The sequence below is a fragment of the Oncorhynchus kisutch genome, linkage group LG1 (genome assembly GCF_002021735.2).
Source record: "Oncorhynchus kisutch isolate 150728-3 linkage group LG1, Okis_V2, whole genome shotgun sequence".
Classification (NCBI taxonomy): domain Eukaryota; kingdom Metazoa; phylum Chordata; class Actinopteri; order Salmoniformes; family Salmonidae; genus Oncorhynchus; species Oncorhynchus kisutch.
In genome coordinates this window covers 58,279,646-58,291,710 of record NC_034174.2, presented here as the reverse complement: position 1 = coordinate 58,291,710, position 12,065 = coordinate 58,279,646, and the positions used below count along the sequence as shown (strand labels likewise).

At 40.8% G+C, this 12,065-nt stretch overlaps 1 protein-coding gene across 6 annotated transcripts in view; it reads right to left on the bottom strand.

Moving 5' to 3' along the window:
• The window catches only part of LOC109890722 (equilibrative nucleoside transporter 1), a 37,940-nt gene that overhangs the window by 5,285 nt on the left and 20,590 nt on the right, over positions 1-12,065 (bottom strand). For all 6 annotated transcript variants that reach the window (XM_031827825.1, XM_031827816.1, XM_031827832.1 and 3 more), the window contains 5 exons: positions 4,905-5,039; positions 4,708-4,805; positions 4,189-4,267; positions 2,002-2,081; positions 45-153 (listed from right to left, as the gene is read on the bottom strand). In XM_031827825.1, the coding sequence (XP_031683685.1) occupies positions 45-153; positions 2,002-2,081; positions 4,189-4,267; positions 4,708-4,805; positions 4,905-5,039 (501 nt within the window). The remainder of the gene's footprint in view (positions 1-44; positions 154-2,001; positions 2,082-4,188; positions 4,268-4,707; positions 4,806-4,904; positions 5,040-12,065) is intronic.

Sequence of the window (12,065 nt, the reverse complement as noted above, 5' to 3'; positions counted from 1 at the left end):
CACGCATAAATGTACCACACCCACCCACCCACACCCACACACACCCCAGGTGCCTCCATCAGCGATGGTAGACTTCACATCCACAGTGACTGCCGGGAAGGTGCCGATGGTGATGGTGAAGGCAAAACACACAGAGAGAGCCAGGACCCAGATCTAGAGTAAATGGATCAGAGCTTAAGAAGAAAGCACATTCGACCAGCTGAGGCCACCACAGACACCTTGTCCCTGCAGATATACAGTTGAAGACAGAAGTTAACATACACCTTAGCCAAATGCATTTAAACTCAGTTTTTCACAATTCCTGACATTTAATCCTAGTAAAAAGTCCCTGTCTTAGGTCGGAAAGGATCACCACTTTATTTTAAGAATGTGAAATGTCAGAATTATAGTAGAGGGATAATTTATTTAAGCTTTTATTTCTTTCATCACATTCCCAGTGGGTCAGAAGTTTACGTACACTCAATTACTATTTGGTAGCATTGCCTTTAAAATGATTTAACTTGGGTCAAACATTTCGGGTAGCCTTCCACAAGCTTCCCACAATAAGTTAGGTGAATTTTGGCCCATTCCACCTGACAGAGCTGGTGTAACTGAGTCAGGTTTGTAGGCCTCCTTGCTCGCACACACTTTTTCAGTTCTGCCCACAAATTTTCTATAGGATTGAGGTCAGGGCTTTGTGATGGCCACTCCAATACCTTGACATTGTTGTCCTTAAGCCATTTTGCCACAACTTTGGAAGTATGCTTGGGGTCATTGTTAATTTGGAAGACGCATTTGCGACCAAGCTTTAACTTCCTGATGTCTTGAGATGTTGCTTCAATATATCCACATAATTTTTCTCCCTCATGATGCCATCTATTTTGTGAAGTGCACCAGACCCTCCTGCAGCAAAGCACCCCCACAACATGATGCTGCCACCCCCGTGCTTCACAGTTGGTATGGTGTAATGAAACCCTGCTCCAGACCTCAGACTGGGGCGAAGGTTCCCCTTCCAACAGGGCAGCGACCCTAAGCACACAGCCAAGACAATGCAGGAGTGGCTTGGGACAAGTCTCTGAATGTCATTGAGAGGCCCAGCCAGAGCCCAGACTTGAACCTGATCGAATATCTCTGGAGAGACCTGAAAATAGCTGTGCATCGACACTCCCAATCCAACCCGACAGAGCTTGAGAGGATATGCAGAGAAGAATGGTAGAAACTCCCCAAATACAGGTGTGTCAAGCTTGTAGCGTTATTCCCAAGTAGACTCAAGGCTGTAATCACTGCCAAAGGTGCTTCAACAAAGTACCTAGTAAAGGGTCTGAATACCTATGTAAATGTGATATTATATTTTTTCTACGTTTGCGAAAAGTTCTAAAAACCTGTTTTTGTTTTGTCATTATGGGGTATTGTGTTGATTGAAAAAAACAATCTAATCAATTTTAGAATACGGCTGTAACATAACAAAATGTGGAAAAAGGGGTCTGAATACTTTCCGAATGCACTGTAGACCACATGGAGAATTCAATAAATCAGATTATTTATATGAATAAAGATTTTTAATAAAATATATATAATAAAGTCACTTTTTGTCCATTAAAATAACATGAAATTGATCAGAAATTCAATGTAGACATTGTTAATGTTGTAAATGACTATTGTAGCTGGAAATTACAGATTTTTTAAATGTAATATCTACATAGGCGTACAGAAGCCCATTATCAGCAATCATCACTCCTGTGTTCCAATGAAAGATTGCTGATTAAAGAAGCAATAAAACTGGCCTTCTAGGCAGAGTTTCTCTGTCCATGTGTCTGTGTTCTTTTTATTGGCTAGTCTGAGATATGGCTTTTCTTTGTAACTCTGCCTAGAAGGCCAGCATCCCAGAGTTTACAACTTTACTGTTGACGTTGAGACTGGTATTTTGCGGGTACTATTTCATGAGGAACATTGCCTTTACATTTCAATCATTCAATAAAGTTGAACTTCAACAATATAGATTCAATCCAGCCCTTAATTTACCTTCTTGAAGATGGTCAACATGGACACGTTTTGCTCCTCTTCTCCTTTTTTGAAAACGGGTTTAGTCTCTGCTGCATTTTCTGAGGGGTTAAGGAACAAGGCAATCCATTAAAGGGGCAATCTGCAGTTCAAACAATAGCAAAGCAGAGACCTCCTCCACTGTTTCAGTAAACAGCTGAGGGATGGGGCTGGAGAAATGTAACCACTTTCAAATTCATAGACAGAGCTATGGATGCAAGGACTGAGCATCCATGATACTAACATTACAGTTTTAACCATGTTTTGAGGCTATAGAGTGTTTGTTTACTATAAAACAAACAGGAGTACAGCATGATTGGGGCCGTACTTGCAAACATGAAACTTTTTCAAAGTACATTTTTTTGCTTTGTCTCAAAATGTGCATCAGCCAGTTGCATGTGATCCAATGCTACATGAATTGATAGCTGTTCCCATAAGAGAGCCTGGCACATTTAGCCCTAACCTGACCAGCTGTCCTGTCCGGTGATTATTTCCTCTAACAAATTCCACATCAGCCTATCAAAGATCTTAGACTTTATGTCCACCAAACAATATCATTTCTGAAAATAGGTCTTGGCCACCAGAGGGATATTTTAAACCTCCAAATTCAAGGTTACTTTTGTTCCACTTGGTCTTTCACAATTGTAGTGTTGAAATATTGCATGATGCATCCTTGACTAGGCTACTAGCTTCTAACGTCAGAACAATTCAAGAGGTACGTTTTAACATAGTTTATTCAAAGTATTCAGAGCCTTGACTTTTCCACATTTTGTTACATTACAGCCTTTTTCTAAAATTGATTGAACAGTTTTTTTTCTCTCATCAATCTATACACAATACTCCACATTGCAAAGCAAAAACACTTTTTAGAAAATGTTGCTAATTTATAAAACATAAGAAACTGAATTTTGACATTTACATACTGTAAGTATTCAGACCCTTTACTCAGTACTTTGTTGAAGCACCTTTGGCAGCGATTACAGCCATGCGTCTTCTTGGGTATGACGCCACAAGCTTGGCACTCCTGTTTTTGGGGAGTTTCTCCCATTCGTCTCTGCTTGACTCTGTCAGGTTGGATGGGGAGCATTGCTGCACAGCTATTTTCAGGTATGTCCAGAGATGTTCAATTCCGGGCTCTGGCTGGGCCATTTAAGGACATTCAAAGACTTGTCCTGAAGCCACCTCTGTGTTGTCTTGGCTGTGTGCTTAGGGGCGTTGTCCTGTTGGAAGGTGAACATTCGCCCCAGTCTGAGGTCCTGAGCGATCTGGATCAGGTTATCATCAAGGAGCTTTCTGTACTTTGTTCAGTTCATATTTCCCCTGGTCTTGACTAGTCTCCCAGTCCCTGCCATTGAAAAACATCCTCAAAGCATGATGCTGCCACCACCATGTTTCACCGTAGGGATGGTGCCAGGTTTCCTCCAGATGTGACGCTTGGCATTCTGGCCAAAGAGTTCAATCTTGGTTTCATCAGACCGGAGAAACTTGTTTCTCATGGTCTGAGAGTCCTTCAGGTGGCTTTTGGCAAACTTTAAGCGGGCTGTCATGTTCCTTTTACTGAGGACTGGCTTCCGTCTGGGCACTCTACCATAAAGGCCTGATTGGTGGAGTGCTGCAGAGATGGCTGTCTATCTGGAAGGTTCTGCTATCTCCACAGAGGAACTCTGCAGCTCTGTCAGACTGAACATTGCATTCTTGGCCACCTCCCTGACCAAGGCCCTTCTCTCCTGTTTGCTCAGTTTGGCCGAGCGGCCAGCTCTAGGACAAGTCTTAGTAGCTCCAGATTTCTTCCACTTAAGAGTGATGGAGGCTACTGTGTTCTTGGGGATAATCAAAGAGTGCAAGAAATGTTTTTGCACCCTTCTTCAGATCTGTGGTACGACACAATCCTGTCTCAGAGCTCTAAGAACAATTCCTTTGAGCTCATGGCTTGGTTTTTGCTCTGACATGCACTGTCAACAATGAGACCTTATATAGACAGGTGTGTGCCTTTCCAAATCATGCCCAATCAATGTAATGTACCACAGGTGCACTTCAATCAGGTTGTAGAAACATCTCATTGATGATCAAAGGAAACAGGATGCACCCGAGCTCAATTTCGAGTCTTTGTCTTATTTCTACATTTAATATTTTCACAAATCTAAGAAACAGAAATGGCTGTCGTTTTACCTTTCTTGAGTAGATCCAGCTTGTTCTCCTCATCACTAATTCTGTTTCCACTTTGGGTCTTGTAATATTGGTAGAACTCCTAAAGTAAGGTTCAGAACGACCAATTATCTCACAGTGGGGATGGTAGTTAAACGGAGGAGATCAACTGGAATGGCTCAAATGGAGGTATTACGCATTTTGGTCCTTTAACAACACTGGAAAATCAATAAGTAGTGAATTAAATGTTGTGAAAGGGTAACCATTTTTCACCTTAAAATGTATACCAAAAAAAAAACATTGATTTCATAGTATAACAAACCATACAACTCTATGCACAAGGACTACTTTTAACAATTTATACAGAGCATTCTACAAAAATAAATTTACAGTAAACACTGTGCAGTTGCAAAGTTTGGTAACTATTACGGTAAATTGCCCGAAAGTATTATTTGCATTACTTATTATCATTGAGTAAACTCTCCTAAGCACTTTTTCAGCCAAATTGATGTAATAACATAAAATCCAGAGTTGAGTTATTACCAGTTTAGGGAGGACCACATAGGATATTATGGCCAATAAGATCACTACACAGGCTGTGATGAAGTATCCAAAAGCAGCGTCATTTATCTCCGAGCCACCTGGGGAAGGAGAGAGAGAGAGAGTGAGAGAGCGAGAGAGAGAGTTGACTTTGGAATGCCACTGTTGCCCCCAACCCCTGTATCATCTCTCAGACTTACTTGAGATAGCACAGATCATGGAGAAGGCAGCGAAAGTTCCCGCCAGGCCTTGCCCACTCATGATGGGTGTGGTGTATTTGGTAGGCAGCTGGCCTGCCATGCCAAACAGACTGCCCTGCAGGATAGCTCCAAAGGCTGAAGAGGTTGTAAAAAAAAAACAGTCATAATTCTGACCAGAGTCCAGTCATACAGCAAGGAATTATCGCTTGATGAATTAATGACTACTCATTAAGTGATCCCAATCTGCCCCATTTACTGCTCGTACACTACTCAACATATTTATTTGGACAGTGAAGCAAAATCTTTTAATTTGGTTCTGTTCTCTAGTATTTTGGATTTGAGATCAAATGTTTCATGAGGCAACAGTACAGAATGTCTGTCACCTTTAATTTGAGGGTATTATCATACACATCTGTTTTGCCATTTAGAAATGGAAGTATTTGTCATAAGTATTTGAACAAATTCACTTATAGTGTATTAAAGTAGTCAACATTTTTGTATTTGGTTTCCATATTCCTAGCACACAATGACTACATCAAACTTGTGACTCTACAAACTTGTTGGATGCATTTGCAGTTTTTCTTGGTTGTGTTTCAGATTATGTTGTGCCTTATAGAAATGATGGTAAATAACTGAAAGCGCGAACCACCACATTTAATCATGGCAAGGCAACTGGAAACATGACCGAATACAAACAGTGTTATTCACACTTTGCGGACAAGGCAATCAAACAAGCAAAGCGGCAGTATAGAGACAAAGTAGAGTCGCAATTCAACGGCTCAAACATGAGATGTATGTGGCCTATAAGACAAACCAGTGTCACCGACACTTCCCGCTACCAAAGACTGAGGACCAACAGAAAGCTAATAACATTAGATTTAATTTGCGACTGCACATGAAGTAACTTTCAAAGTTCTTGAAATTTTCCGTATTGACTGATCTTCATGTCATAAAGTAATGATGGACTGTAGTTTCTCTTTGCTTATTTTAACTGTTCTTGCCATAATATGGTCTTTTAACAAATAGGGCTATCTTCTGTATACCCGCTTACCTTGTCACAACACAACTGATTGGCTCTAATGCAATAAGGAGGAAAGAAATTCCACAAATAAATGTTTAAGAAAGCACACCTGTTAATTGAAATGCATTTCATGAAGCTGGTTGAGAGAATGCCAAGAGTGTGCAAAGCAATAATCAAGGCACTTTTTTGTTTACTACATAATTCTGTATATGTTATTTCATAGTTTTGATGTCTTCACTATTGTTCTACAATGTAGAAAATAGTAAAAATAAAGAAACACCCTTGAATGAGTAGGTGTTCTAAAACTTTTGAACCGTAGTGTATACAGTTGAAGTCGGAAGTTTACATACACCTTAGTCAAATACATAAAATCTCAGTATTTCACAATTCCTGACATTTAATCCTAGTAAGAATTCCCTATCTTAGGTCAGTTAGGATCACCACTTTATTTTAAGAATGTTGAAATGTCAGAATAATACTAGAGAGAATTATTTATTTCAGATTTTATTTCTTTCATCACATTCCCAGTGGGTCAGAAGTTTACATACACTCAATTAGTATTTGGTAGCATTACCTTTAAATTGTTTAACTTGGATCAAGCATTTCTGGTAGCCTTCCACAAGCTTCCCAGAATAAAGTGGGTGAATTTTGGCCCATTCCTCCTAACAGAGCTGGTGTAACTGAGTCAGATTTGTTGGCATCGTTGCTCTCACACGCTTTTTCAGTTCTGCCCACAAATGTTCTATGGGATTGAGGTCAAGGATTTGTGATGGCCACTCCAATACCTTGGCTTTGTTGCCCTTTAGCCATTTTGCCACAACTTTGGAAGTATGTTTGGGGTCATTGTCCATTTGGAAGACCCATTTGCGACCAAGCTATAACAGACTGATGTCTTGAGATGTTGCTTCAATATATCCACATAATCTTCCTTCCTCGTGCTGCCATCTATTTTGTCCACCAGTCCTCCTGCAGCAAAGCACCCCCACAACATGATGCTGCCACCCCCGTGCTTCATGGTTGGGATGGTGTTCTTCAGCTTGCAAGTCTCCCCTTTTTTCCTCCAAACATAATGATGGTCATTATGGCCAAACAGTTCTGCTTTTGTTTCATCAGACCACAGGACATTTCTTCAAAAAGTATGATCTTTGTCCCCATGTGCAGTTGCAAATCGTAGTCTGGCTTTTTTATGGTCGTTTTGGAGCAATGGCTTCTTCCTTGCTGACCGGCCTTTCCAGTTATGTCGATATAGGACTCGTTTTACTGTGGATATAGCTACTTTTGTACCTGATTCCTCCAGCATCTTCACAAGGTCCTTTGCTGTTGTTCTGGGATTGATTTGCACTTTTCACACCAAAGTGATCTCTAGGAGACAGAACGTGTCTCCTTCCTTCCTGTCTGCGTGGTCCCATGGTGTTTATACTTGCGCACTACTGTTTGTACAGATAAACGTGGTACCTTCAGGCATTTGGAAATTGCTCCCAAGGATGAACCAGAATTGTGGAGGTCAAACATTTTTTTTCTGAGGTCTTGCCAGATTTCTTTTGATTTTCCAATGATATCAAGCAAAGAGGCACTGAGTTTGAAGGCAGGCCTCAAAATACATCCACAGCTACACCTCCAATTGACTCACATTATGTCAATTAGCCTATCAAAAGCTTATAAAGTCTTGACATCATTTTCTGGAATTTTCCAAGCTGTTTAAAGGCACAGTCAAGTTAGTGTATGTAATCTTCTGAACCACTGGAATTGTGATACAGTGAACTATAAGTTAAATAATCTGTCTGTAAACAATTGTTGGAAATATTACTTGTGTCATGCCGAAGTAGATGTCCTAACTGACTTTCCAAAAGCATAGTTAGTTAACAAGAAATGTATGGAGTGGTTGAAAAATGTGTTTTAATGACTCCAACCTAGTGTATGTAAACTTCCGAATTAAAATAGTATCTAAGAGGGTGCCCATATGGTTACGGATTTTGGGTTGTACCTGGTAGGTTCCTTGATCATTTGAGTTTGAGTTTGAGTTTATTTTTATTTTTACAGGGACAGTGCACATTAATCAACATTTCAGTAAAAGTGCCGGTTTTAGCCAACCGGCTAATTTTCAACCGCAGTTTATTAAAAACAATTACAATATAAATTTGTGTGAGATTGAGGGCTTCTAGCTTAGATTGTAAAATGGCTGGGGTGTTAAGCATATCCCAATTTAGGTCACCTAACAGTATGAACTCTGAAGATAGATGGGAGGCAATCAATTCACATACGGTGTCCAGGGCACAGCTGGGGGCTGAAGGGGGTCTATAACAAGCGGCAATGGTGAGAGACTTGTTTCTGTAAAGGTGGATTTTTAACAGAAGAAGCTTGAATTGTTTGGGCACAGACCTGGATAGTAAAACAGAGCTCTACAGGCTATCTCTGCAGTAGATTGCAACTCTGCCCCCTTTGGCAGTTCTATCTTGTTGGAAAATTTTATAGTTAGGGATGGAAATGTCAGGATTTTTGGTGGCCTTTCTAAGCCAGGATTCAGACATGGCTAGGACATCTGGATTGGCGGAGTGTGCTAAAGCAGTGAATAAAACAATCTTAGGCAGGAGGCTTCTGATGTTAACATGCATGAAACCAATGCTTTTACGGTTACAGAAGTCAACAAATGAGAGCGCTTGGGGAATGGGTCTGATGTTGGGGGCTGCAGGGCCTGGGTTAACCTCTACATCACCAGAGGAACAGAGGAGGGGTAGAATAAGAGTACGGCTAAAGGCTAAAAGAACTGGTCTTCTAATGCGTTCGGAACAGAGAGTAAAGGGGGCAGGTTTCTGGGCACGGAAGGATAGATTCAAGGCATAAAGTACAGACAAGTGTATGGTAAGATGTGAGTACAGTGGAGGTAAGCCTAGGCATTGAGTGATGATGAGAGAGGTTTTGTCTCTAGAAGCACCATTTAAGCCAGGTGCGGTCACTGCATGTGTGGGGGGTGGGAGAACAGGGCTACCTAAGGCATAGTGAGCGGGGCTGGAGGCTCTACAGTGAAATAAGACAAAATTACTAACCTAAACAGCAATAGACAAGCCATATTTACATTAGGGAGAGGCATGTGTAACCAAGTCATCACAGGGTCCAGTGAGTAGCTAGGCGAGCTGGAGGCACGGAGGTTCAGACAGCTAGCAGGCCGGGGTTAGCAGCAGGCTAGTAGATGGGCCTCAGGGGGACGTCGCAACGGGGGAGCCTGTTGAAACCCCCTCGAATGGTTACGTCGGCAGACCAGTCGTGATGGATGGGCGAAGTAATTGAAGCCCAGGAATTGCTTGATAGATCTACTCGGCTAGCCGGGAGATGGGCCTAGATTCGAGGCTAGCTCCAGGCTAACTGGTGCTTGCTTCGGGACAGAGACATTAGCCAGGAGTAGCCACTCGGATAGCAGCTAGCTAACTGTCATGATCCAGAGTAAAGGTTCAGAGCTTATGGTAGGAATCCGGAGAAATGGTGGAGAAAAGCAGTCCGATATGCTCTGGGTTGATATTGCGCTGTGCAGGCTGGCAAGAGTTGACCGGGCGGAAGCTGGCAGATGTCACAGTTAACGATGATGGCTAACTGACAACTAGCTAGTAGCCTGCTAGCTTGAAGGGAGTTACGGTTCTAAAGTATAAAAAATAGCAGATTCATACCGCATTGGGTGAGGTGGGTTGCAGGAGAGTATGTTCAGTCCGTAGATGGAAAAATTAGATTAAAAATATATACGAAGAAAGAAACGATATATACAAGGGACGGGACAAGACAATCAAAACATCCCACTGCTACACCATATTGGATTCCCTATATATTCCCTCGCTATTTTTCTTAGGGCTAGACCCCTTTTTTCTCCACTTCCTATCTGAATGACATGCCCAAAATTAACTGCCTGTAGCTCAGGCCCTGAAGCCAGGATATGCATATAACTGCATATAACTGGTACCATTGGAAATAAAACATTTAAAAGTTTGTAGAAATGTTAAAATAATGTAGGATAATATAACACAATAGATATGGTAGGAGAAAATCCAAAGGAAAACCAACCGGAATTATTTTTTTTAGAGAGACCATCCTCTTCGAATTGCATATTGAAAATTTGCTCCCTGGATATAATTCCTATGGCTTCCGCAGGGTGTCAGCAGTCTACTTTCAAGGTTTCAGGCTTGTAACTTCAAAAAACTAAAAGGAAATATCAGTTTTAGTAGAGGGACACTGTCTTGGAAATTTGTGTTTGTGTGTGCCATGAAGACATTACGCACCTGCTAAAATCATTTTCCTATTGAACATACTTCTTTCCGAAATACATATTATAGTTTGATTACATTTTAAGGTATCTGAGGAGTAAATAGAGACATATTTTGACTTGTTGAAACAAAGTTTAGGGGTAGATTTTCGGATTCCTTTCTCTGCAAGTTGAACGAGTGGATTACTCAAATCGATGGGGCCAACTAAACAGACTTTTTGCGATATAAAAAAGGATTGTATCTAACAAAAACAACACTACATGTAATAGCTGGGACCCTTTGGATGATAAATCAGAGGAAGATTTTCAAATAGTAAGTGAATATTTAATCGTTATTTGTGATTGTATCACACCTGTGCCGATTGAAAAATATTTTGATGTGGGGCGCAGTCCTCAAACAATCGCATGGCATGTTTTGGCTGTAATTGTTACCGTAAATCGGACAGTGCAGTTAGATTAACAATAATTTAAGCTTTCAGCTGATATAAGACACTTACATGTACTGTACATACATTTTTTAAATCCATAATATTTATGATTATTTCTTTTAATTGTTAGCTAGCGAGCGGGACTCCTATCCCTAAGAAGATTCTTCAGATATATGTGTTGACTGAATATAAGCAGTAAGTGATGTCTGCTAAATAATGGGGCAGTCATATACTGTAGCCTCTACACCTACTGTACATACACATGAGTTACTCACTCATTCATGGCTGTTGATCAAAATAAATAAGTACCAACATTCTTTCTGATAGTCTTTAATAAAAAAATGTTTTGACTGTTTGTCTCATGACTCAAACTGCACCATTTTGTTTCTCTCCGTCGCCAACACGCACTCTAAACATTTGGATAATAAAGCATTTAAATGCATATCGAAGACAGAAGCCGGCTCTTAATGAGTTCCGAGAGGCGATCTGTTATCCAATGATTATTAATATTATTAACAACCCTGCATTATAATTATATAAAAGCCCCTTAGATATTCTCACAGAGCAGATTTGCCATAAAAAGCACACATTTGTAAGTCCCAAACTCTAAAAGTAATTAGAAAGGTAGATACAAAAGGTAGTAATCAAGTGACATGGCCAAACTTTAATCGACAGAAAATCGCCTGCTAAATGTCTACAAAGAAGCATGACAAGGTGCGCAGCTGAAACTACTGACCTGTCTGTCTCTGACTCTGACCAGCTGTGATCGAGATGCTCCCTCCACTCAGACCATCGATGCTTCCTTCGCTCATACATCCAAACAACTCTCTGGTCCATGATCTCTTCAGACCTCTTTATTTTCATGATTAGCCTGATTTATTTTTCTTGAATTTCCTGTACCCACAATTCAGCTTTTAGCTGCCATATATTGTATACTGAAATAAAGCTAAACTCAGTTATAGTTATCCTGCTAGTTGTGAATCAGTGGAGGCTGCTGAGGGGAGGATGGCTTATAATAATGGCTGGAACAGAGTAAATTGAATGGCATCAAACAAATGTGTTCTACTAGTGTCTGTGTTTTTATGGTCTCCACTCCGCTAATCTGGGCATATGGTCACCAGAGATGGCTTGAGCTGACAAATTAGTTAAAGACTGCATTACATAGACAAGATGTCATGCCCTGGTCTTAGTATTTTGTGTTTATATATTTATTTGGTCAGGCCAGGGTGTGACATGGGGTTATTTTGTGTTGTGTTGTTGTGGTATTGGGGGTTTTAGTAGGATTGTGAGTAGGGGTGTCTAGCATAGTCTATGGCTGCCTGAGGCAGTTCTCAATCAGTCAGGTGATTCTTGTTGTCTCTGATTGGGAACCATATTTAGGTAGCCTGGGTTTCACTGTGTGTTTTGTGGGTGATTGTCCCTGTCTCTGTGTTAGTTGTCACCAGACAGGCTGTATTAGGTTTTCA